Raw genomic sequence first — 27,621 nt, 5'->3', positions numbered from 1 at the left:
TCTGCCTTGTGCAGGTCTAAGACATCTTCTTTATTAACCAATGGCAGTCACAGCATACGGAGGGAAATCCCACATCATAACACTTTGGAGGTTGAGGCAGATGGACCTCTGTGAGTTCAAGGCTGCCCTGGACTATATGAGGTCGAACAAGTATAAAAGAGATACAGAGCTCACTCCTCTGTTTCCAGTTCTTGTGATCACATGCCTTACTCCTAGCACTAGGAAGGTGGAGGCAGGAGTGCTGAACAGCAGGCAGTCAGTTAGTCTGAGGACAGGATCACCCCTTTGGTCTGAGCCATGGCAGAGATAAAAATCTCTTTATCGGTTGGCTGTTTTGCTTCTTTTATCTTTCAACTTTCCCCTATAATATTTGACTCAAGGTTTTTATTATTAAGGCCTATTAGAATTTGCGCTGCACCTAACCTAATAAAATGCAGAAATAATTGGTGACTCATTAATATCGCTTTGAATTACAATGGTTCATTGAATGTCTCAAGAGAATGCAGCCTTCATTTGAATTCTTATACTGAAGATTCCTAAATTCAAATACTAAGTTCTTTAGTAAACAATTTTATGGCCTGTCTAAAAGGCAGAAAAAAGGGTAAGCCTAAGTTTAAATGCAGCAAGGTTCAGAATTAATAAGTCATAAAATATATGATAGAATATGTGAAGTCAAGACTTGAATAATGAATGAGATATGGCAGAAGGAAGTGTTCCACTTTGCAGAATTTGGAAAATTACAATATGTACACCACACCATTGATTCTTATTTAGGTTTTCAATGGGCAACAGCTTTGAGCTCAGAAAAGGCTGATTCAGTAATCACACATTTATTAGAAGATAATGGCTGTCGTGGGTATACCTGCATAAATAAAGACAGGTAATGGTCCAGCATAGGTCTCCAAGAAAATAAAAGTTTTTTGTTTATTATAATATAAAGCATATTAAAAGTATACCAAACAATCTTACAGGTCAGGCAGTTATAGGAAGATCAAATCAAAATATAAAGGATTGTTAAACAAACAAAAAGGGATGGAAAATACCCCCCCAAATAGATTATATAACGCTTCATTAACTTTGAATTTTTTTAACGCTAATGAGAAAGGAACAACAGCAGCAGAGAGACATTGGATAATAGAAAAGTCTTCTGAACTATATCAGCCAATGTATTTTAAGGATGTGTTAACCTCACAGTGGAAGCCAGAAGATATGCTATGTTGAGGAAGAGATCTTTCTCTTTTTTCAACAGGAGAAGAAAAGTTATGAGTTTCACAATTAATAAAGATTAGGTTTGAAAAAGAAAAATCATTTGAGAAAGAGAAATGACAGCTCATCCACAGAGGTAACAAGCTAGTAAGGAAACCCCATAAGGGTTGGGACAGGGTTCGATTGTTGTCTTTCCAGAAAAGAATACTAATCTTTAGAAAGTCAAGAGACCCTGGATATCTAGATGCCCAACGAGGAAAAGATAAATATCCAGATGGGATCACCAAGCAAAGAAAATTATCACTTAGGAGGAAAGGTCATCTGAGGGTAAGCATCTCTGAATATTAAATAAAATAATAGTCATGACTCACTTAAAAATCAAGCTGGCTTTGGAGTTGGACAATGGCTCTGTCCTTCTTTAAATCCAAGCACGTTTTTAAAAGAAAAATTTAGAGTTTCTGTCTCATACTATAAGCCATCACATTTAGGGCAGAAAAAAGAAAGAATTTAGAAAAAAATTTACTTTATTCACACCTATTTTGTCTATTGTACCTTTCATTGAATATATGTCTGTATAAATAATGTTTAAGTTTTCCACAAGGAATAATGAATTTTCCTGCAGTAATCTTTGAAGTTTACAGGAAGAAGAGGGGGTCCCACAACAACTCTACCTGGTTGATGTGATGTCATGATGCTGATAGCACTACTATAAGACCTGTTTTGGGTACCAGCTACTCAACATGATATTAACTTGGTTAGAAATGGTGCACTTTTTCACAATGTTCTGGTCAGAACTCAAAATTGGAACTTCAGAAAAACCCTATCGAATACTCAGGGGTTATTTACAATTATACCTCACAGTAATCTTGAAACTTAACCATCATTTTACTTTCACAGGTTCCCATAGAAAGAACATCACCCCCATGATAGCTGGAAGTAATTCTAGACGACATCATCCCCTAACTCAACAAAGTTTGTCCTCAGGGTTAGGGACATCATTTAGGGGTTGTTTATAATTGGTATAGGGTTGGGGTGGAAATTATGTAGGCTCAGGGATATCTTTGAAAAAGAAAAAGGTAAATTGGATGGGATAATAGATTAGTGTGAACTTACTTACATTAATAGTACAGTGAGTAATAGAGTGAATACATATGAGATATAATTTACAGGCAATTTACATTGGTATAGATTCTTGTATATTGATACAAACTTAAATTATATTAAATAAGTTCCTATTTTTATCTACAATATTTGTATACTTAGGAAAAGTTATTTTGTCATATTGTATAAATACATGCTTCTACCTCTGCTTAAGACACTTTGTATATTGATACAATTTTAGGATATATTTATCATATTATAATATACATTTGTACCTCTGATCAAGATACTTATACATTATTTACATTTTGAGGCCATTCTACTAATTTGTTACACAGTTATTTAAAGGTTATTTAATATTCCAATATGAAGCCTTAGTCTTTAATTTATATAGGTATTAAGAATTATAGGTCATCCATGTTTGTCATACTCTTTGGATACATATAGATTGTATTCTACATAGACAGGTGATCTTCTACCACTTCAAAGAGTTGTAGAATAGGGCATTTAAATAACTTAGGGCTCTATTGTCATGAGACACGATTGTTCATGGTAGCACCAATCTATTTCCTAGAGAATGTCAAGCACTGAAGACACTACAATTGGAACTTGTTTTCTTCTTGGCAAAACTGGCTTTTGGGCAAGGAACTGCACATACATCAACCACTGACAAAATGCACGGTGTCTGAACAGGACAAGCAGGATACAAGAAAAAAGACTGTCAAATCTTGCCAAGACAGGGTAAGACAGTTTTGAAAAATTTCTTGTCTCTGATAATGGACTGTCAGTTACTCAACTGGCTGCTCCAACATTGCAAATGAGACTTTGGGTGATTGCGTAGGTAGCCAGTTTTCTCTGCTTTTGTTGCACATTTTGGAAGTTGCTTGATTGCACTTCCTGTATACTCAAGTAATATTATTTCCCTTCTCAGGTCTTTGATGGGATTGAAGATTAGATAGTTAAGGCGGACTGTGGTGGTGCACGCCTTTAATCCCAGCACTTGGGAGGCAGAGGCAGGTTGATCTCTGTGAGTTTGAGGCTAGACTGGTCTACAAGAGCTAGTTCCAGGACAGGCTCCAAAGCTACAGAGAAACCCTGTCTTGAAAAAAACAAAACAACAACAAAAATGACTATATAGTTGTAATTACTTTCCTCTCATAACTTCTCTAAGTTATTTATAAGACTTATACTTCTTAGGATAGGAAAATTATTGAAACATTTATCACATGTTTCTCCATTGACATTGTTTATGCTGGTTGTTATTTTAATTTTTATACCTGTTATTTGTTTTCATTGTATATAATTTTGTATCAAGCTTAGAACTCTCTTATTTAAACGAAATGGAGAGGTGCTTTTAGAAATCCTACAGCCAGTAGCCTTTAAGTTACCCACCCACCTGGGCGTGATCTCTTATACTATAAATGCTGATGTAAAGCACGTGTTCTCTCTCCCTTCCAGCTGCTATATTCAGTTCCTATTCCCTGTTTGTGCAGAGGACTGTGATCTGTGAGTCTACCCCTAAATAAATAACCTTTTATTATACTCAATTCTGAGCAAGTGTGGGATTTCTTTTTAGCATCTATCTTCATTTTAACATTTGTATTATTTTACAGAAGTCTGAACTACCTTGTTTGCAGAAACAATAGAAACCTTATTAAAGGTTTTTTTCCCCCACATTTTTGACACTAATGACATTTGTAGTCTAATATTAAATTAAGCCATCTCTATTAATCCATGTATCATTGTGAGGTTGTGGCTTACCAATAATGTTCTGGTATCTTTCTTCTTTGCTGGCTTCTTGGCTTCTCCTTGATGCTACATACTCTATCTTTTCGGATGTACTGCCTATGCTAATTTGCTAAGTCATGGACCCAAATAGCTTTAGTAATCAGTCAATAAAAGCCACAAATACACAGCAGGATATGCCACAGTGTCACCCCTATCTGAAGGGTTTCTATCCAGAATAATTTTTGATATATTTTAGGTTATATAGAAGTATAAAACATAATATTTCATGAACATTTGTATTATTTCACTGCAATTTGAACTACCTTGTCCTGAGAAACACTTGAAAGATTAAAAAGAATTTTTTATTTTTAACATTTTTGGCAGTAGTGGCATTTCTCTTGAGCATGAATTATTAGGTGTTTCAAAAGTTCTAAGTAAGTGCAAAAGACTTGGCACACTCTTCACAGGGTTTCTCTCACAAGTGTATTCTTTGATGTTGTTTAAGACCAAAGACTGCTGAAAGGTTTTGCCATTCTCTACACTCACAATGTTCCTCTCCAATATAAATAATCTGGTGCCGAGAACATGCTATAAAAGTTCTAAATTCTTTGTCACAGTCTTTACACTTGTAGGGTTTCTCTCCAGAATGTATTGTTTGATGTTCCTTAAGTTTTCAGGTATAGTTAAACAGTTTTTCACATTCTTTACATTTGGAAGGTTTCTTCCAGTATGAGTGAATTTGTGCTGAGTCAGGTATGACATTTTATATAAGGCTTTTTTCACATTCTTCAAACTAGTGGGATTTCTTTCCAGAATGGATTATTAAGTGAGCAGAAAGAATCTGTGACATTTTAAAGATCTTGTCACACATTTCATATTTGTAGGGTTTCTCTCCTATATGAATGTCTTGTGTTCTGAAAGTAATGATGGAAAGTGGAAGACTTTGCCACGTACTTCTTAGTTTTAGGGTTTTTTTTTCCTGTATGAATGCTCATGTATATAGGCAGTCCTGATGAGTGAAGGATGTGCCATACATTAAACACATGTATGATTTCTCTCCTATATGAAAGCTCTTCTGTACAGAAAGTCATGATGGAATATAGAGGCCTTTCTACATAGTGGTATGATTTCTTGCCTGTATGAATTCTCTCAAATACTTTAAATAATGATGAAGCATGGAACCATGACACATACTTCCCACTTCCAGGGTTCTATCCTGTATGATTTCTTTTGTGTCTAGAGAGTGCTGATGGAGGATTGGAAGCCTTGCAACACTTTGCAATTTTAACGTCTCTCTCCTGTATGAATGCTCACAGATTTAGAAAGTCATGAAATATCAGTAAAGGCCTGACCACATAGTTCACATTTGTAGGGTTTCTCTTCTATATGAATCCTCTTGTGTACAGAAAGTTGTGATGGAATATAGAAAGCTTTGTCACATACTTGACACTAGAAGGGGTTCACTCCTTTATGACTGTTCTAGTGTTCAGAAACTTGTGATGCAACATAGAAGTCCTTGACACATACCTGACACTTGGAGGGTTTCTCTCATGTATGAATTTTTTTGTGTGCCGAGAGTCCTGATCGACTCTTGTAGGCTTTGTTACATACTTGACACTCGTAGGGTTTCTCTCCTGTATGAACCCTCGTGTGCACGGAAAGTCCTGCTCGACTGTTGTAGGCCTTGCCACATACTTCACACTTGTAGGGTTTCTCTCCTATATGAATCCACATATGTGCAGAAAGTCCTGATCGCCGACTGTAGGCTTTGCCACACACTTCACACTTGTAGGGCTTCTCTCCTGTATGAATCCTCTTGTGTACAGACAGTACTGGTTTACTTTTGAAGGCCTTGTCACACACTTCACACTTGAACGATCTCTCTTCTGTATGAATTCTCTTGTGGTCAGAAAGTCGTGATGGGAAATAGAAGGCCTTCCCACACACTTCACACTTGTAGGGTTTGACTCCTGTATGAAATCTTTGGTGTTCAGAAAGTCGTGATGGAACACAGAAGGCCTTCCCACAAACTTCACACTTGTAGGGTTTGACTCCTGTATGAATTTTCTGGTGTTCAGAAAATTGTGATGGAACACAGAAGGCCTTCCCACACACTTCACACTTGTAGGGTTTCTCTTCTGTATGAATCCTCTTGTGTACAGAAAGTTGTGATGAAACATAGAAAGTTTTGCCACACACCTCACACTGGTAGGGTGTCTCTCCTGTATGAATCCTCTCGTGTATAGTAAGTTGTGATGGAAAATAGAAGGCCTTGCCACATACCTCACACTGGTAGGGTTTCACTCCTGTATGGATTTTATTGTGTAGAGAAAGTTTTGATGGAAAACAGAAGGCCTTGCCACATACCTCACACTTGTAGGGCTTCTCTCCTGTATGAATCTTACTGTGTATAGAAAGTTGTGATGGATAATTGAAGGTCTTGCCACATGCTTCACACTTGTAGGGCTTTTCTGCTCTATGAATTCTCATGTGTTCAGAAAGTCGTGAGGGTAAACAGAAAGATTTGCCACATACTTCACACTTGTAGGGTTTCACTCGTATATGAATTCTTTTGTGTAGAGAAAGTCGTGATGGAAAATAGAAGGCCTTCCCACATATTTCACACTTGTAGGGTTTCACTTGCATATGAATTCTTTTGTGTAGAGAAAGTCGTGTTGAAAAATAGAAGGCCTTCCCGCATACTTCACACTTGTAGGGTTTCTGCCCTGTATGAACAATTTTGTGTTTTGAAAGTAACGATGGAGCATGGAAGGCCTTGCCACATACTTCACAACTGTAGGCTTTTTCTCCCATATGTATTCTCCTGTGCACACAAAGTAAGGATGGAGAACGGAAAGTCTTAGCACATTCTTCACACTTATATGGCTTCTTTCTTAGATTAATTTTCTGGTGGCTAATAGGTTGTGAGTTCCAAGGAGGAGCTTTGCCACATTCTTTGCCGGTAGAGTGTTTGTTTCCTGGTGAGTAAAAGTTGAGAAATGAATGAAACCTGAGCAAAATTCTCTATATTTATGTTTATTTTTAAAAATAGAAACATTGGCTCAGACCTGTATTTTTCAATATTAATAATGTTAAATTCAATATTCTAAAGATATATTCAATGCATCCTAATTAAAACCACCATGATAGGTAGAAATTACATAACTAGAAGTGAACGACAAAGACCAGGACAACATAGAACATAGAAACAAATGAATATGAATCAATGTCAAATATGTAGGGAAGGCATAACATCAACCATTAAGAAAAAACTATGATGGTAATTTAAATGAGACACTTAAATACATATAAAAATTTTATGTCCAGATGAGCACAAAGTATACATGTAGTCCAAGTTGGAAGACAATAATTTAATAGTTCATATACATCCTAAATGCTTAGATTTCAAAGGTATGAAAATTTAGTTGAATAAGTAGAAAATTGTGCATTTCAATATTAAAAAATATATTTCAAGGATTGAAGACAGGAGGATTTATGCACATCTCATGAATGAGGATCTACTGACCAACTTATAAAAAACACATAGTGTTTATGTAGAAATTACAGAGCTCAGTCAGTTACTGTAAACATGAGCTGACCTGATAGGAGAAGGACAAAGCATGACAGAATCAATGCATCAGGAACATTTTCTTCTCACAGCAGAATACAAAAGGAGATCCTTTAAACCGTATGTTTATCACAACATTGTGAGTCAATGTTGCTGACAAAGCCTGGCTTTCTGCTGGATCTCTGGCCTCTCACCTTGGCCTCTGTCCCCTCATTCCTACATACCTGTTTCCATGGCAGCTGCTGCTTGTCTCTTCATGTCTGAAGGTCCTTGTCCTTGCTCCAGAAATGTGACCAGTGAAGGCTTAGAGGAGGTAAGTCCTGTTTATGGGAAAAGAGAACATCATTATTAGTGTGTTCTCCTGGGGATCACATGTCCTGTCTAGGACTGTATATATAAGGAATGAGAGGTCACAATCAATGATGATAGAGGATTAGTTCTTCATGGATTTCCTGATGGGGCCATCAGAATGCTTAGGAGGAATTTAGGATGTGCAGGTCCTGAGTTTCATTTCCCTCAGTAACAAAGAAAAATATTAAAATCAAAGAGTATGATATTCTTTTTAACATGGATGCTTCCCACTCATGCCACTAACTTTATGTCATTATCCCTAATATAAAGGATACCCCTAAAAACGATGGGAAAGTATTATGAACATGAAAAGAAATTAAATCTTTTTTAAAAAGAAAAAAAATTCTAAGGTATATGAATATTCTCCTTAAGTTCCCTAAAATTTGCCTTATAAATTTCACTGTTTAGCACAAGTACCCTTGAGATACCATAGAAAGAAATAAGTTTATGCTGACAGTTAATTAAGAGTTCACCATGGAAGTTTCCCTCACACATGTGGTAGAATATTTCTTCAATGTGTGTTGATTTTGTTCATCCCCTGGAACATTTGATTAAGGATGGAAAGATATGTTACATTTGTTTGACTAAATAAAATTCACCTGTGCTCAGGAGGTTGCGTCAGCAACGAGCTGACTGGAAGAGGTAGGAAGGAGCCAGGTGGAGAAGGGCTTTTAAGTCCGGGTGTGGAGAAGAATGAGAGCTTTTTCATGGACACAGCAAGGAGAGGAGGTGAGATATTTGCTATTCTTTCCCTCTGCGGAGAGGAAGTCCACCTCAGTCTCTGAGTTTTAAGTTCTTTAGGAGGACAGAGATTTATGTAAGTTCCCTGCATAGCTTTGAAAGAGGCGGTGCAGCAGGGAACAGAATTCCCTCAGGCTGCGGCTCCTGTGGCACAACCACTGCTGATAACGCTGGAGCTGCAGTTCCTGCTTAGGAGAGTCAGGGCTTAAAAGGCAGCAACAATTTAAAAATGGGACAACACACCCAGGAACACAAGGTTGCTGAAATTCTCCAACATCACATCCCTGTACAGATTCCACTGATCAGAGTCCAGCCATTCACACTCCTCTTCAGAGAAATCAATGGCCACATCACTGAATGACACCATTTCCTGAAATGAAGAAAATGAATAAATACTATATATTATACCAAAACAATAATAAAAGCACAAATAACAGGAGGCATATGTATTCTGGATATAAATCTAAAGGTCACCAAGAGTGAGAAGAGAGCTAGAAGCCCTTCTGATATAGGTAAAAATATCCCTGAACAAGTCTGATGTAGTACTGTGATGCTGCACAGGATTCATCATTAAGGACAGGGAATGGCAGAAGATCCAAGAAACTCCAGGGATATTTTAGTCATAAGAACCATAAAATCAAGAATGAGTGTATCTCCAAAAGAGGACTGTTCAGGCTGGAGAGATGGTTTAGTAGTAAAAAGCACTGACTGCTCTTCCAAAGGTCCTGGGGTGGATTCTCAGGAGGCAGGATTCTCATGGCTGCTCACAACTGTCTGTAACTCCAGTTCCAGAGGAGCAGACAATGCCTTATACAAGGACACTAGCATTACAACCACACACACAACATGAATAAATAAATAAAGAAATCTTGAGATAAAATAAGGATTTTGTCTCCTTGTTAATATCATAATACAGCAAACATAACACAGATTTCTAACATTACAGAGCTATGGAGATGCAGAGGGTATTTCTCAGCCCATATGCAACCACAAATGATATATACAGTGAGGGTGCAGATCTGATCCAGCAACTCTGGGCTGAGCTTTGTCTCCTGAGCATGCACAGAGTGATGCAAATGTCTGCACCAAGGGACTTGAGTTTCTGCCACCAAGAGGCAGAAAAATAAATGAACAATTTGTAGACAAAATGGAATTACAAATATTTTTAACAAATTTCTAATTAGGCAATTTAGCAATAAGTTCAGTGGCTGTGGGGACTTAACACTGACTCAACTTTCTCAGATGCCTTCATGAAAGGACAAAGGGAATGATGCAGAAGGCACAGCTCGAAGGAAATGACTGATGCTTATTCACTGGGAAGCCTGGAGTGGAGGTTTCCTTACACAATGGAGATCTTCTCCTACTTTTTGGATCCATCACCTGAATCTTGACACAACCCCAGACCCCAGGCATCGTACAGACCCTAAATCTGAGCCTTGTCTCTCAGTGAATAAAGCCAATCCTTATGAAAGTGGTCCCCTGTAATTTGCATTCTCAGAGAATAAAACCTAAGCTTATGTTTATTACTAACCAGTCCTCCTTACACCTTTACCCTGAACTCTGTTCCTCTGTGAATAAGAACCCACTCTCAGGGTAAAGGTCACAGGTGTCTCACCAAAGTGATGCACATTGAAAAGGAGTTCCAGCGTAGACACGGTTAAAGCTTTGCTGTCACCATTTTGAGATGGAATCCCAAAGTTTAACTGTGCTTTAATTTGTAAGGAAAATAAACTGCATAATCTAACTCGAGAAAGTTTTGAACCAGTGCTGGCTAAAGTGGTGTTGGCCTGAGTCTCATTCTTAACTCCATGTGGACACTTTTTGTACCAGCAATAAAGCTTGGAGGAACAAACACAACGTGGGACTTGGTCCTAGGAGAAGGTAAGGAAGTTTTTCTTTCAGTAGATATTTGGGCAAACTGAAAAAAGGACTCACTTAAAGGGTTCATGATCTTTAATGAGAGATTGGGAGAAATACAGGTTCTTCTCAGGACCCTGTGACAGTGTTTTATATACTTACTGAAATATTTGTCCAGATCCAGAGGGATGAAATATTCAGAGCAATACCTCCTCCACTGTATTCTCGTAAGAACTAATATCACGAGACCCCATGGAGGAGAAGAAAAAAATCCTTGTCAATCATTTTTGTAAACAACAAGAATGGGAGTCAAAGAAAATAAAACAAAATGCACACACATACACACATGTATACAAAAAAACCAAGCAAACAAAAAATAACATTTTTCCTTTCATGGACAAAACAAATCGTATGTACATACTCATGTATACAAAATAAATAAGCAAACAAAAAATAACATTTTTCTCTTGCTGGACACATCTTGGGAGGTCACAGCAAGGCTCAATATATTAACTAGCTATTTGGCTTCCAGGCCAGCCATGTTTGTTTAGTCTTTTTAAGCAATTTGATTGAAAGCCAAAGTCCCCTGGCCACGTGTCCCTTTTCTCCTACTGGGATAGAGAGAGAGGCCTCTGTAACACCCCAGGTCTAAGAAAGGGTTGGCAGGGCATTGTAAGTACACCATAGGCCAACTTGGCTGCCCCAGAATTTAGATTTTGTTTTTGTTTTCTGCTTATACGTGTTAGTTTATTTTGCTTTTCCTGAATAGTGGTAATAACTTAATATAGATTGATTCATGGTCCATTCATGGAGATAAATTGAAATGGTAAAAAATTAAAAGTTCTAGTTGCAAAACATTAAATTAGGACATAAAACACTTAAGCTGACAATGTTTAAATTCCCTGAGCTACTACTCCTGCAATATATGGATGATATTCTCTTCTCCTGCTCATCTGGATTAAATCTATATAAAATGAGGGCTTAACTTTCAGAGTAAATAAACTAAAATGGAAAAATTTATAATTTCTGCTATTTAAAACAAATAAATGCTAATCTATCACTCCCAATGATTTGGCTCTGCTCTTTAAGTAGCTTTCTGAAAACTTTGCTACCAGGAAATAGAACACCTGAAGCAGAGCAGGTTATTAGCTTCCTATGTACTGCTGTTGGGTAGTTTATAGATTCAGTCCCTTATTGGTAAAGAACCTCAGTGATTATCACACCACAAAGAAAATGCAGGATGGATATTTGTTCTGTACTAATAATTGGCAGGGTGCAGTATCATCTGACTCAGGATCTATAATCACTGTGGTGGTTTGAGCAGGTATGGCCCCCGTGGATTCTTGTGTTGAATGCTTGGCCCATGGGAAGTGGCAGTATTAAGAGGTGCGGCACTGTCAGTGTGTCACTGTGGAGTCAGGCTTTGAGGTCTCACACGCTCAAGCCTAAGGATCATCACCTCTCAGCTCCTTCTCCAGCACCATGTCTGTCTGCATGCCATTCGCCATGATGATAATGGATCAAAACTTCTGAACCATAAACTCACCCCAATTAAACATATTCCTTTCTAAGAATTGTCATGGTCACGGGGTCTATTCACAGCAACAGATACCGTAACTAGGACAATCACTATCCAAAGGATAACTATCTAAGATTTTTTCAAAAAAATACTCCATAGGTTTTGCCTGAAATTACATCTAAAAATCTTATAGTTATTACATTTAATACTTCTATATATGACTTTCTGAAAAAAAAACCAAGGGGGCCTAAATTTTATACACAAATTCTGCCCACCCCACAGAAAATACTTCACCCGTTCCTGGATTATGCAGTTCAACAACAAAAGTCGCTACTGTCAATCAACTTTGATGAAGTGTTTTCCAACACTGACTATTTTGACTAACCTCATGTATAAATTGGCACATGGAGCATAGAACTCTCTCTCTCTTCTCTATAAATTCTTAATCTCAGGATCAATAAATTTATTGGTATGGTGAAAAAAACCGTAACAAAAATTTAGCTTGATGCTTGTAAAAATATGCTGATAGTTAAGCCTATTAATAAGAAATTTTCATTCACTACAGTATACTACACATATGATTCAACTCTTGTTTAAGAATATAGATCTATAAAAAAACACTGCAAAAATAGAAAGTTTTAAATAGTAGCGACATGGTTTGCGTCCATCTGGACTGATGACCTCATCAGGATGAAAACAACCATGTGTTCAGAAGTCATCTGTAGAAAAATTGAAGAACACACACCGTATGACTTCACCATCGTTTGGATTAAGATGACCATGATGTATAAAACCAACTACGCAGTCCTATAAACTTCCTAGTACACTGTCCCCTTTAGGTTTTATTGTAATTTTTTATAGACCAAACTGTCAACAGCAGGTCTCTAATGCATTTTAGATTAGAATAGATTTTATATACCATTAAATTCCTAAGGTTATAATGATTATTCAAGTTGACAAAAAACTGACTGAGAGATGTATGTCTAACAATTTATGTCTTTGTTAAGTGAACGTTTAACCACTTATTTCTTTGCTAACACTAGACTTCTAAAATTTTTAAAATAAAAAAACAAGATATGTTGTATAAGTGAGGCTTAAATTCCTAAGGTCTACTCAGGCTAACAGAAACCAACTTAAAGATATATGAGTAGCATTTTTGTCTTTAAAAACTTTATATTTTAAAGTTTTACTTCAATGCTAAGAGATCTTCAATTCAAAATTTGAAGGCTCAAGCTTAACAGGGATAAAACTGTAAAATCCTCATCTTACAGAGGCTACTAATTTATTATGAATTGTGATAATTAGAACATTCAAGTTAATGGTCAGTCACCTTAGAGATGACTCAGTGCTTCCATGTGCACAAAACTATGTTTGTAGTTGAGCTTATCAACAATGTAATTCATTAACGAGAACAAGTTTTAGTTCCATACATGTTTCCAAATAGAGAAGTAAATACAAGGAAAGTTTGTGTAAATTCAGGCACACTTAATAGATGATCCTCAAAATCCTTAGAGATCCATTGAACATGACATTTAAAATATTTATTAATTGACACAGAGGCCATCTGGATTAGACTTCCTGCTCTAATTTCTCCTTCTCAGATCTCTGATGTTGAAGGAAAACTGTAGATTGATCCACTTAACAGCAACATTAACAAAATAAATGAATAAATACCATGCCCCTTCATTTTGGATTTTTGAGACACGGTTTCTCTTTAGCTTTGGAGCCAGTCCTGGAACTAGCTCTTGTAGACCAGACTGGCCATGAACTCAGAGACCTACTTACCTCTGTCTTCCAAGTGCTATGATTAAAGGCGTGCACCACCACCACAGTCTTGCTAATATTAATGTTCTTTCCTGGCACAAAAATTTGAAATAACAAAGTAATCAGATTTGAGATAGAAATTAAAAAACTAATAAGGAGTAAAAGGAATTTATAAAAATTTAAAAGTATTTCCTCTGGGCAATATGATGCTTAAGACATGCAAAGATAATGGCATGTTTGACAAATTTCCTTAGAGGCCAAAAAGGCTGAACAGAAATTACAAGTTTAGAAGTTAAATTTTCTTCAAATTTTCACCTCTAGTTATTTTTGATACAGCCTGAGAATCTGTTCCATCAGACAGTCTTTAGGATGCAGTGAAGACGAACACCTGCCAGCTAGTTTTTCCTCCAAGGAATAGTAATGCATTGGAGATTGTTCACTTTTTTTAAAATCATTTATAATAGCTGCTGGATATATACTTTAATGTTTACTTGAAAAAAATATTTTCTGCTTCAGAATTTTTTATTGTTTTCACAACTTCTATGTATTCTGTTATCTAATAGGAGAGAATGCCTGAGCTCCAAATGGATTGTCATAAATATTAAAGACTTATAAGTGATCAGACACTGGCAAGGGAGGAGATTAAAGAAGGCTCACAAACACCTACTGTCTAACAAAGGAATCATTTTCTATAGTATAAAGGCATTATTTTATTCCAAGCTTCTAGTGTACATCTAATAATGAAGAGATGACAGCTTAATCTGGAAACTACGTCTCTCTACGTATGGAACCTTCTCTGCGGTCAGTTTTGCAGAGATCTGTGATAAAATTCACTATGCAGTTATTAAGAGACCATGGATGCCAGCCCAAAAGATTATACCCAGCAAAACTTTCAATCACCATAGAAGGACAAAACAAGATATTCCATGACAAATCTAGGTTTCACCAATACCTAGCCACAAACCCAGACCCACATAAAATACAAGAATTAAAATTCCAACCCAAGGAAGTTAGCTACACTTAAAAAAACACAGACAATTGATGGAGTCATAGCAGCAAATACCAAAGAAGGGAAAAATGCACAAATTAACATCACCAATAATGAAAGCTATATTAACAGGAGATAACAATCCCTGGTCATTAATATCTCTTAATGTAAATCGAATCAACTCACCTATAAAAAGGCGCAGGCTAAAAGATTGGATATAAAAACAGAATTTATCCTTCTGCATACAAGAAACACATCTCAACCTCAAAGACAGACATTGTCTCAGAGTAAAGAGTTGGGAAAAAAATATATCAATCAAATTAGGAAACAACCTTCCTCAAGACCCAGTAATACCACTTTTGTGAATATATCCAAAGGATGCTCACTCGTGTTACAAAGGACACGTGCTCAACTATGTTCATAGTAGCCTTGTTTGCCATATCCAGAACCTGGAAACAACCTGAATGGCCCTCGACCAAAGAATGGATAAGGAAAATGTGGTACATTTACACAATGGAGTACTACACAGCAGAAAAAAATAATGACAGCTTGAATTTTGCAGGAAAATGGATAGAGCTAGAAACCATTATTTTGAGTGAGGTAACCCAGACCCAGAAAGACAATTATTACATGTACTCATTTTTAGGTGGTTCTTAAACATAAAGCAAAGAAAGCCAGCCTACAAACCAGAGAATTTAGACAACAATACGGACACTAAGAGAGACTTACATGGATCTAATCTACATGGGAAGTAGAAAGTAGAAAAAGACAAGATTTCCTGAGTAAATTGGGAGCATGGGGACCTTGGGGGAGGGTTGAAGGGGGTAGGGGAGGCAGGGAGAGGAGCAGAGAAAAATATAGAGCTCAATAAATATCAACAAAAATGTATAAAAAACAAAAAATACCCTAAAAATAAAATAGGTATTAAATCCAGGCCTCTTCCTCGTGATACTACTGCTTTACCACTAAGTGGGCCCCTCTCTCTTTGGTCCTTTGTCATTTGGGACATAGAGTTGTGAGCTTTCTGTCTCAAGCCCCGGAGTATCTGAGATTACAGAACATTTCCAGGAAACGTAGTTTCAAAAAAATAATCCTAAAGAGTTTGTGTGTCCCAACGTAGCTTTTTGCTCCGTTATTTTGAAGTAAAATTGTGTCAGTGTGAACTTTTCCTCCTGCCCTAATTTCCTAAGTACACCTGAGCTTTTTAAGTCACGACATATTGATCAGAGTAAGCAATAAAAGCAATGCACATTGCCGTTAAAAGCTGAACTCACTTGGTAAGGGGATTTCAACAGCAGCTTCATCTCAGGGATGGTCTGCAGGCAGTAAACTGTACGTAGCGTGCTCTTAGGTTTGGGGCAGTCCTTCGCATAGCCTTGTGGGAAATGTAGTCTCTCACCGCAACGTCAACTAGACAGGACTCTGCTGTCTGTGCTTCCGGATTCATTCTGCATTTTTGTGTTTCTCCAAACTCTGCACCTTTCTCAAAGTTGGGAGAGTGTGGCTTGTGTTCCGCGTTCGCCATGGAGGTTGGTCAAGGGTGCAGCGTAGCCTTGCGGGCCCGAGGGCCTGTGCGGAGTGGGCAGGTCCGGCCTGGAGGGAGCGGAGGAGGGGTGGGTGGGAGGCGGGGAGAAGCTGCTTGGTGCGAGCTGTGCAGACGCAGGGCTTGGCCAGAGGGCTGGGAAGCGCTGGGGAGTGGGCGTGCTGATGGTGCGGGAGCCAATGCTCTGCTGGGGACCTGGCGGCTGCAGGAGTCAACCGTGTGCTTCAGTGACTGGAGAGCTGGCCCGCTCGTGCAAGAAGGGAGAACGTGGAAGGAATGTCCAGGATTGCTAGAGCAGGGTGGCTTGGCCGACTGCTTGTGCCCGAGGCCATGGTGGGAGCTCACCTTCCAGCTTGGCTAGGGAAGCATGGCCTTATCACCTCTCCTACTGCTGTTGTCAGATTTCTCAGGACGTCTACATCTACAGCGAGTAGGGTTTTCTGGTTCCTCCTGTACTCTGTAGCCGGCCTGGAAATCTTGGTTTGAGTTGACAAAAGTTCATAAAGCTCCTCGATTCCAGGACAGAGTTTTGTGGGAGAGTTTGATATATGGGATGTTCGTCTCGTTTTCTTCAGAATAAATGGTTAGTTTTCAGGATGGCTCACTTTGGATAGGAATCTGTTCTGTGAATACCCGCCTTGGCCGGATCCTCCCACACACTCACGTGAGGCGGGAAAAATCTCATAAGCGTGGCACGTTCCAACTGATCCTACATTGCAGGGTAAAAAAATATTAGAAAACAATACCACATCCAATCCCACCAGAGACAGTGATGTCAGCAATTCGGACTCCTTTCCTGAAAGGAGAGGTTAGTTGGTGTGTGGATTGTTAATGGAGTGACCATGAATGTCTCTGGGCTGGAGAAACAGTCTCGTACATCTTACAGGCTATCTACAGTGCTCTCTAACCGCAAGCTTTTCTTCCATCCTTGCGATGTCTAGGAACTCTGAAAGCCATGAGTCTGAGTTGTCTTGAGGGGGCAGGGAGATGCCCAAGTATTTATACAGTGTCAGAAAGATTAAAAGATGAAGTTGATCTGTGGTGATTTGTAAACACTGACCACTCACCCTGTTTTGGTTTTTGTTTATTTTTCTAGACAGGACTTCTCTGTGTAACAGCTCTGGCTGTCCTGGAAGTAGCTACAGGCTAGGCTGGTCTTGAGATCTCCCTGCCTCTGCCTCCAGACCGCTGGATGTGTGCCACCACATCTGCTTCACTCTATTGTGCTGCTGTATATTTTGCCACCTTTAATCCCAGCACTCAGGAAGCAGAGGCAGGAGGATCTCTGAGTTCCAGGACAGCCAAGGTTCCACAGAGAAACCCTGTCTCAACAAAACAAACAAAAAGAAATTTTTTTGCCACACTTCAGTCAAATTGAGTATTCCTGTATTGGAGACTGTCTTACAACATTAAAGTCTACTCCTAAAAAGCACAGGCTTTAAACAACATCATAAACACTAATATTTTCTATGTATTATCTAACTATAATTGACAGAGACACTCCTAATTAACATCACTAATCTACAGAAAACTAATAATACGCCTTTTTACACTGTTTAAGTTGTGAAAAGTTCATGTTCTTGTACCTCAGATCTTGTTTCTTGCAATGCAGAGGTGATACAGCAATGTGCTCATTTATATTATAGCTCATACACATAAATATTTAATATATACATGTAGGCAGATGTTTCTTGTCTCATATCTGCTCAGTCCCAAATGTCAGGCTGCTGCTTCCCAAATTACCACACGGAGGCTTAATATTACTTATAAATGCTTGAACAATAACTAAGGCTTATTATTAACTAGCTCTTTCATTCGAAGTTAACCCACATTCCTCGTTTATGCTCTGCCACCTTGGTACCTTTTCTCAGTACTGCGTGCTCATCTCGCTCTCTCTGTGTGTGCCCGGCGTCTGACCAGTGTCTTCCTGACTCTGTCCTTCTCCTTCCCATCATCCTTAGTTTTGTTGCCCCACCTATGCTTCCTGCCTGCCCACTGGCCAACCAGCCTTTTATTAAACTGATTCGAGTGACAAAATATTACGATGTACAAGAGGATTATTCCACAGCATATATCCATGCATGCACATATATTTATCATATACCAAACCTCTTTTAAACATTGCTTTCTTCTGTCTCTGATTCTTACTGGCGTTTAGTTTTTGATTTTGTTTTTATTTTTGTCTCAGAGAGAGGATCTGCTACAGCCCAGTCTTACTGCCTTCCCCTCCCACATAGTAGTGTTACTGGCTTACGTCCCCTCCTCTCACTTCCTCTTTTTTCCCCCCACTTGCAATGTTTCATGAATCCTTTAGACCCTCTTTAGAGTTCTTTTGGTCTGCCTTCACAGTCCTCTTGCTTGAGGAAGTCCTTCATGTTAGCGCTGGCTTCCTTCCACATGCCCTTGTCTGGGCTTGGTCTCCTGTATATGTTTGCCCGTTCACTTTGCCATTCTAGGAGCCATCGCTTCTCTTTTCCTACTGCATTCCACTGTTGGTTTGTTGATGTCCTTGCTTATTTTGTAGCCATTTTCTTGATGTGTCCATCTGTGTTCTCCTTCAGATACCAGAGGTAGATTCTTCGGTAAATTCTCCCAGCATCCAGTTTAGTGTCCCCCACCTAGCTAAGTTCTATAGGCCCAAAGCAGTTTCTTTATTCATTAACCAATAAAAGCAACACATAGACAGAAGGACCTCTCACACTAGTTATATTTGTAGGTTTTTGAAGAATATGCACAGTGCTTTTCCTAGTGTCCACTTTACTTGGGTCCCAACTGAGTAACAGTGCTGTTGTTATCCATGATCCTTCCTAACAACTTTGCACATTTTACATGAGAGTAAATTCCAAGACTAGGCTTCAGATAGATGAGGGAATTCTTGTAACTTTGCATTTTATGGTCTCCATCAGAAAGTCTTTTGACAGGGTTTAGAGGATCCTACAGAGAGGGGAAGGTGGAGACTCTACATATGTTCATAAGTACACACACATATGTCCAGTGCCACAAAGAGCAGAATCTGTTTATTTATTTAATTTATTTATTAAAAAAAAAACTGATCCAAATTCTTACTTCCTCATCTCCTCCCATTTCCTCCACACACCCTCCCACCCCAGCCCCTCTAATACTAAGAGAGGGTAAGGCACTTTGCTTTGTCGAAGGTCCCAGGCCCTCCCTACTATATCTAGACTGAGCAAGGTGTGCATCCAAAGAGAATGGGATCCCAAAAAGCCAGTACATGTAGCAGAGATAAATCCCAGTGCTACTGTCAGTGGCCCCTCAGTCTGAAAGAGCAGAATCTTGTCTATGATAATGTAGATAGCATTATTATTTCAGACCTGGAAAGTAGCATAGAATCTCAACCATAGACAGACTCCAGAGAACTTGATCTCACTGAACTGAAGAGATATGAGTGTTTTCAATGGTCCAGTGATATGAGGAAGAGATGCACAGACAGTACTGATCAGTGGGTGCACAATGCAGTTAGGTCGGAGCAGGACGCTTAGGATATTATTGCATAGAATCTTCAAAATTATTTAAGGACCATGCAAGGTATATATCTAGCTAGTATTATCTAACAAAGTATACAGCTAACATTATATAACCCTTCATTAATATGCACATCTCTCATTTTTAAAAGTTAAAATAAACAGTAAGAGTATTACTGACCTCATAGATCATTTTGAACATTATACACTAAGATAAGACAAACAGGGGAGCTGAAATGTAGAAAATTTAAAAGTAAGAGAAAAAGAAGGTAGTATCATGAATTGATAACACTAGACCTTGGAAGAGCAATGCAATTGGATCATGAGTTCAAAATCTGCTTTAGGAGCATTGCAGATGCATGAATACCAGACAGAGAGGGAGAAACAAAAGAAAGTATTTGTATTACATTTAGCGTATTTAGAATATTCAAATGTTGTTTTTACTGTTAAATTGTCCTATTTAATTAATTTATGATATTTATTTTTATTTCAGGAACTTCTGTCATTCACAGATGTGGCCATTAATTTCTCTGCAGAGGAGTGTGAATGTCTGGACTCTGCTCAGTGGACTCTGTACAGGGATGTGATGCTGGAGAATTACAGCAACCTGGTGTTCCTGGGTGAGGATCGCGTCAACAGTGAACTGTTTATGCACGTCAGCATGTGACTTCCTCCATTTGTAGGATATGTTATGGGAGTTTGTGCTTTTGATTGATTAGCTTTGTTTTGTTTTTTCTTTCTTTCTTTTTCCTCCCTTCCTTCCTCCCTCCCTCCCTCTCTCTCTCTTTCTTTCTCTCTCTTTCTCTTCCTTCCTTCCTTCCTTCCTTCCTTCCTTCCTTCCTTCCTTCCTTCCTTCCTTCCTTCCTTCCTTTCTTTCTTTCTTTCTTTCTTTCTTTTAGACAGGGTTTTTCTATGTAGCACTGACTCTCCTGGAGGTTGCTTTGTAAATCAGGATGGTCTCTGCCTCCCAAGCGCTGGGATTAAAGGTGTGTGCCGCCACCCTTGCAGCTGGTCGATTAGCTTCTTACACCATTTTTAAAGGAAAAATTAGGGGAACTGTCAATATAGCTAAGAAACATTTTCTTTTTGTTTTTTATCAGGTTTGTTTTCCTAGTGTGCACCCTGGGGTAGCAATGTTAGAAGCTCAGCGGCATGAGACATGGAGCCCATGTGTTAAAGAAAATGTCCCACCCTTCATCATTAATACTTTAATACTTTTCCTGTAATGAGGTTCAGGATCTGTACGTTGTAAATTGCTCCTAAGCATCCTGTATTTCATGGAACACTTAAACATAGGATTTTCCATAATTGTGTATCATCTCTTTCTGTATAAGCACAGAACTGGGGTTCATGTGTTAATTTCTAGAAGAAAACAGCCAAGCATCTTGTTCCCTTTTCCAAACAGGTCTTGCTTTCTCTAAGCCGTATCTGGTCACATTTCTGGAGCAAGGTACAGAGCCTTGGAGTGTGAAGAGACAGTCAGCAACTGCCAGCCATGCAGGTGTGTAGGAATGGGCACAGTAGGGCTGACAAATGACCAGTCTGTGTAAAGTGTGTATTGAGAAGTTGTGTTTTGCTGGAAACTTCTTACTGTGATAGGCTTTTCCTGTATGATGTTTACCATGATAATCCTCCTCTCCAGGAAGCTTTGGATGTTTTAGTAGAGATTGCCAAAGTCCTTTATCATTATTACTCGTTTTGTTGTATCTCTGTGTAGTGTCTGTCTGTATTCACATCTGCATGTGTATGGGTGCATGTGTGCATACAGGTTCACATGTACATATGCTTCAGGAGGAGCAACGTTGATGTTGAGAATCTTTCCTGATCGCTCTCCTACCTAATTCATTAAGTCAGGGTTTCTTAGACAAACTCAGAGCTTGTCCCCTTAGCCAGTTTGCTCTAGGTATTTCCCTGTCTTCATTGTCCAGCCCTGGAACCACAAGCCAGACACCATGCCAATCCCACATTTACAAACATTCTGGGTATCCGAACCCCAGTCTTCATACTTGTGTGACAGGCATGGTAACACTGAACCGTCTTCCCGGTCCCAGTCCTTTCATTTTGCCCTGGAAAGTCTAGATTATTATAGGATTTTCTTTGCTTTCTATGAACTAGAAAACATCTACACATTTCTAAAAGCCTTAGTAGCACAGTAACACCACAGATTAGCATCTCTAATTTCATTTACAGGATCATAAGCTGAACTAGTTTCATCAGAGCTCTCATGTGTGTGCACGTGTGTACACATGACACTGCCAGTTTTGAGGGCAAGGGACACTAGAGCTGATTTTCTCCTTCTGCTGTGTGGGTTGTGGGGATGGAGAAGAGGTGTTCAGACAGAATTGGGGGTCAATGCTCTTTAACTTCTGAGTCATCTTACTGGTCTGATAATGTATTCCTATGAAGGTTGGGTGTATTTTTATACTTTTTTTTCGCCACACACTCAATGTTTTAAATTTAAAATGCCATGCTTTTGTACGTATGTAGTCATAGCTGAAAACTATACATCTAGATAAACTTTGTTAGTAGATCTTTGATACTCTTTCCAATTTTTACGGGTCCCAACCTCATCCTTTTTTTTCTAATTTTGCAACTTTATTTTCTGTGTTTGATTTTTTTCTTTTAGTCTAGACTCCTTTACATTTATGATAATATGCTCAGCTGTACCCAGGATGTTCTTCTAGATGACACTACTAGGTACTTATTGTATTCTTTAGGACAATGTAAGAAAGTAAGATATCTATGCTTTAGGTCTATTGAGAGTGAAACCGTTATCATTGCCTATAAAAATATCATTCCTGATTTCAAGCCATGTGTATTTTCTCTCTTCGTTGGATACCCAATAGTTGTAGCCCTCTAAGTGGGTGTTCCCAAAAATTGTGCAACTTTTTTATTTATTGACAGACATGTTCCCCTTAGCTGGACTTATGCCACTTGTAAGTAAATGAGAAAGTTTGTCATAATTTGAGTTTTTTTAAAAGTATTTATACTATTGTTGGTAAAACATAGCACTCTCTTAAATATATACTGTATACTGTTTAAAAGTGTTACGTAGCAAATCTTTACAAGACTTTATAGCTTTGAAACATCAAACTGTATGCTCAAAAAAATTTTGTATTACTTCCTCCAACCAATCTATCACAATCACCATTGGCTTCCTATTTGGCATGTGTTTTAACTGTGAGTTTTCATGTAAGACCAAAAATACAGTATTTATATAATGGGTTTATTTCCTTTGGTACAATGCCCTTTCAGAATTTTTTATTTAGGTCTTATGTCAAGTTTGGCTATTTAAGGTAAGTAGTTTTCCATTATTTGTTTGTTCCACATTGTCTTCATATTCTCAGTTCAGTGGTAGATTAGTGTTACAACTATATTTTCTAAATGATGCTACTAGGGATATAGGTATGCAAATGTCTATACTTTCCCATTATGATGTCTCTATGTGTTAAAATATAGTCACAGTCTTAAAGTATTCATATTAAAATTCAGCAGCATAATTATGAAATATGATGGTATGCTTATGCTTGTACTGATCCTGCAACCCTTTTCCAACAGGATCAAAACCCCATAAATGTAAAGAATGCGGGAAGGCCTTTGATAGAAACTCCGTCCTTATTCAGCACCAGAGAATTCACACTGGAGAGAGACCCTATGCGTGTGAAGATTGTGGGAAATCTTTCAACTATTCTTCTAGCCTTAAACAGCACCAAAGAATCCACACCGGAGAGAAACCGTACAAATGTGAAGTATGTGGCAAAGCCTTTAGCTGTTCATCATATCTGGGTAAGCATCAAAGAATCCACACTGGAGAGAAACGCTACCGATGTGAAGAATGTGGTAAGCCTTTCACTAATTGTTCAGGCCTTGTTGTTCACCGAAGAGTCCATACTGGAGAGAAACCCTACAAATGTGAGGAGTGTGGCAAGGCCTTTAGCGTTCGCACAACGCTTTCTAAACACCAGATAATTCACACTGGAGAGAAGCCTTACAAGTGTGAGGAGTGTGGAAAGACTTTTAATGTTCACTCGACACTTTCCAAACACCAGAGAATTCACACCGGAGAGAAACCTTACAAGTGTGAAGAGTGTGGCATGGCTTTCAATGTTCGCTGCATTCTTTCTAAGCACCAGAGAACCCATACTGGAGAGAAACCCTACAAATGTAAGGAATGTGGCAAAGCTTTTAACTGTTCGTCCAGCCTTCACCAGCACCAACAGATACATAGAGGAGAGAAACTCTACAAATGTGATGATTGTGACCAGGCGTTTAGCTGTTCTTCTTACCTGTACAAGCATCGGCGAATCCACAGTGGTATGAAACCCTACAAATGCAAGGAATGTGGCAAAGCCTTTTACTGCTCTGTAAACCTTATTTACCATCAAAGAATTCATACTGGAGAGAAACCATATAAATGTGATGAGTGTGGAAAAGCCTTTAGCATTTGCTCAACGTTTATGAAACATCAGCGAATACATAGTGGAGAAAAACCTTATAAGTGCAAAGAATGTGACAAAGCCTTTAATAATTGTTATAATCTAATTCAACACCAAAGAATCCATACTGGAGAAAAACCCTTCAAATGCAAAGACTGTGGCAAAGCCTTCAATTATACTTCAAGCCTTGCTCAGCATGAAAGAATTCACACTGGAGAAAAACCCTACAAATGTGAAGAATGTGGCAAGGCCTTTAATTCTTCTTCAAACCTTAAACATCACTGGAGACTCCACACTGGAGAGAAGCCCTACAAATGTGAACAGTGTGGCAAAGCCTTTAAAAATTGTTCAGGCTTTACTCGGCACTACAGAACTCATATCAGAGAAAATTCAGATTAGTATAAACACGGTCTCAAAGCCTTCAATAGTTGTTTATTGATACTACACTAGAGAATTCTTATGAGAGAGAAACCCTACAAATGAAAGGAATAAGGGAAGACCTTTAATAACCCTTATTCAACATCCAACATTTCATACTGGAGAGACCTAATAATGGTGAAGAAGATGACTCTCTTGAACATTCTGTATTTATGCAACATCAAAGTTTAGATTTCAGAGAATCCCTACAAATGGCAATAATGTGGGAAGTCCTCTTTAAACACGAGTGAATTCTAATCAAACTTCTTATATGCATAGTGACTTGGGAAGGAACAGTCAGATATATAACACTGAGAGAAGCAAACAGTAAAAAGCACTATGGAAGTAGTGTTGCAAGACTTCCCTCATCATGTAGACCTTAAGAGGTTTAAGGAAATGAGTGTAGACAAACTTCATGAATTGTGTGCATAAAATTTAACACAGCATGGACTATTGCTTATAATTCATAGGGGACTTTGTTGTGATAGAAAAAGTCATTATAGACTTTGGGATCATATAGATAATTCAAGTCTATGAGGATATCAATATGTTATAAATACAAGTTATAACATAAGCTCAATTTTGAAAACTATAGGATCACAACTTGTTCGGTAATTTTATCAGAAGAACATGACTGAGTCCTGAGACTTGAGCATCTGTTTCTTTTTTTCAGAAATCATATAATACATTATTGGAATATGAAGTTTAGTGACTTTTATAAATAAAACTAAGCAGCTCTTAAATGCATTGTCAATGTTGTGTATAGAATTACATTCTGCTATAGACATAAAAGTATCTACCTTAGTGAGGTGTATGGCTAAGCTTGGTTGTCCTCTTGACATATCTAGGAAGAAGGAGCGTCAATTAAGAATCATCTCCATCAGATTAACTTATGACCAGGACTGTTACATTTTCTTAAGCACAATGATATAGGAGGTCTCAGTCCATGGAGGACTATACCAGCCCTTGGCTATGAGCCGGGGCTGTGTATGAACCGTATCGGAATGAGACTGAGAGTAAGCCAAGTAGGTAGCATTCCTTCATGATCTTTTCTCAGGTCCCTGCCTCAGATTTCTTCAATGATGGACTGTAATGGGTAAACTGAAATGAACCCTTTCTTCTCCAAATTGCTTTCTGGTCATGGGGTTTATCAAAGTAACAGAAACAACTAGGACCTAAGGAATCTAGGTAACATTTTAATTATAACTACTGAGGATTAGTGGGATAGTTAGTCTGTTTGCAATGTTAATGTGCTTCAGGTAATTTGTAGCATATTATCATTTATGTTATATCATTATTTACCCATTTATCAATTAGTTTTATATCATGCATTTTATAGAAATAAAATTATGCCCTTTTGACTCTTGTATTTTATATCAACTTCTATCAAAGATTTTTACTATAGAACCTCTTCAGCATAACGGTATTCTCACTGCTAGGAGTCATTCACATCAGCTGAAATATGCAATTATGATATATATGCTGGGACTGAGAGAATTTGAGGGGACTGCTCAAATAGAAGATGTCTTAGGATTTCTATTGTCATGAAGAGACACCATTACTACAGCACCTCTTACCAAGAACAACATTCAGTTGTGGTGGCTCACTTACAGTTCAGAGGCTCAGTCCATTGTCATGGTAGGACATGCAGTGTGCAGGCAGACATGGTGCTGGAGAGGCAGCAGAAATGTCTACATCTTGCAGGCAACCGGAAATGGATGGTCTCAGCGGGTTTGGCTTGAGCATATATGTGACTTGAAAGCACATCTCCGCAGTAACATCCTTCCTCCAACAAGGCTAAAGTGCCATGTTCCTTGGGAGCCATTTTCTTTCAAACCGCCACAGAGGCTAATTTTGAAATAGTTGACTTCTCATTATCAAGCAGTCAACCACACATTCTGAGACACACGGACACCCCTGATCTTCATAGAGCTCATTTCTCTGAAATAATTTGCTTTTCAGTCTTTAGTTTGTTTGCTTGTTTTTTTGTTTGTTTTGTTTTTGAGACAGGGTTTCTCTGTGGCTTTGGAGCCTGTCCTGGAACTAACTCTTGTAGACCAGGCTGACCTCGAACTCACAAAGATCTGCCTGTCTCTGTCTCCCAAGTGCTGGGATTAAAGTTATGCACCACCACCACCCGGCTGCTTTTCAGTTATTTTATGCTGATTCTAATATTGTTATTCTTGCTTCACATAATACATTGTTTATAAAAGAAGGAAGGTTTAGTTTACCAATTACGTGCTTTTAGTAATGTCTAATATTATTAATCATTTTCAGAAATTGCCTTTAAATTATGATACTAAATGAATATACTAAGATACACATTCATTTATTATTACATCTTATTTCTTTAAACATATCCCTCTTCATTTTGGTAAAATACAGCTTAGTAGTTGGTGTTTATTGAGCTACTGTGTTGAGGTGGACACTGGGAAAGCTTCATATATGTTATTGTTAGAAACAACAGAAACAAAATAATCTTCCCTAGCATGCAGAAAAACTCAGAATGGGATTCTTGGTTTTTTGAAAAAGAAAACTGATGGTGTGATGAAAATAACTGTGTTGTCTCTTCAGAGCGGGCACTGAGCCTCTGGAGAGCATGTTCCATTTGCTAGTATCTCATTCTTGGGTTTTACATTTAACTTCCAGCTACATGCTCAACACAGCCATTGTCCTTTATGGCGAATGCTATGACTCTTGCTTGTTTTCTCTTCTCCCCACTCAACTTCATCTTCTCAGAAATTTTCATTTGTGCTGTGTACTCTCATTTTCCCTATTGTAAGGGTATTTTTTTAGGTACTCATGGCATTCTTCATTTTAAGTGCTTGTTCCTAATTGATCCAAAGTAACCATAGTTGTGTATGCTGGAGAATATGGTCTTGATATATTGGTCAATTGTGTAATAAATGGAATTTGCAGA

At 38.2% G+C, this 27,621-nt stretch overlaps 2 protein-coding genes across 2 annotated transcripts; one reads left to right on the top strand and one right to left on the bottom strand.

Moving 5' to 3' along the window:
• Positions 1-905: 905 nt before the first annotated feature.
• Positions 906-16,224, bottom strand: LOC125414905 (uncharacterized). The gene is made up of 6 exons (XM_085676965.2): positions 16,098-16,224; positions 13,857-13,927; positions 10,715-10,786; positions 8,939-9,065; positions 7,828-7,923; positions 906-7,013 (listed from the first exon to the last, which is right to left on the bottom strand). The coding sequence occupies exons 4-6, from the start codon at positions 9,060-9,062 to the stop codon at positions 5,584-5,586; spliced, it is 1,650 nt and encodes a 549-aa protein (XP_085533091.2). The 5' UTR covers positions 9,063-9,065; positions 10,715-10,786; positions 13,857-13,927; positions 16,098-16,224; the 3' UTR covers positions 906-5,583.
• Positions 16,220-27,621, top strand: LOC146891537 (uncharacterized). The gene is made up of 4 exons (XM_048457018.3): positions 16,220-16,352; positions 20,342-20,468; positions 21,254-21,349; positions 23,407-27,621. Exons 1-4 carry the CDS (start codon positions 16,347-16,349, stop codon positions 24,681-24,683), a joined length of 1,506 nt encoding a protein of 501 aa, XP_048312975.2. The 5' UTR covers positions 16,220-16,346; the 3' UTR covers positions 24,684-27,621.

This window comes from Myodes glareolus, chromosome 15 (genome assembly GCF_982192425.1).
Source record: "Myodes glareolus chromosome 15, mMyoGla1.1, whole genome shotgun sequence".
Lineage (NCBI taxonomy): Eukaryota > Metazoa > Chordata > Mammalia > Rodentia > Cricetidae > Myodes > Myodes glareolus.
The sequence above is the reverse complement of the archived record's forward strand: the minus strand, read 5'-3'. Positions and strand labels throughout refer to the sequence as shown.

Bases quoted from the DNA above. Each gene is read 5' to 3' on its own strand.
- LOC125414905 (XM_085676965.2), bottom strand. From the start codon at position 9,062: ATGGTGTCATTCAGTGATGTGGCCATTGATTTCTCTGAAGAGGAGTGT. The intron at 7,924-8,938 runs GTGTGTTGTCCC...TCCCATAAACAG, and splicing joins CAGCAACCTTGTGTTCCTGG to GACTTACCTCCTCTAAGCCT. The intron at 7,014-7,827 runs GTATGTAGGAAT...TTTACTCACCAG, and splicing joins AGCAGCTGCCATGGAAACAG to GAAACAAACACTCTACCGGC.
- LOC146891537 (XM_048457018.3), top strand. The intron at 20,469-21,253 runs GTGAGGATCGCG...TTTTCCAAACAG, and splicing joins CAGCAACCTGGTGTTCCTGG to GTCTTGCTTTCTCTAAGCCG. The intron at 21,350-23,406 runs GTGTGTAGGAAT...CTTTTCCAACAG, and splicing joins AGCAACTGCCAGCCATGCAG to GATCAAAACCCCATAAATGT.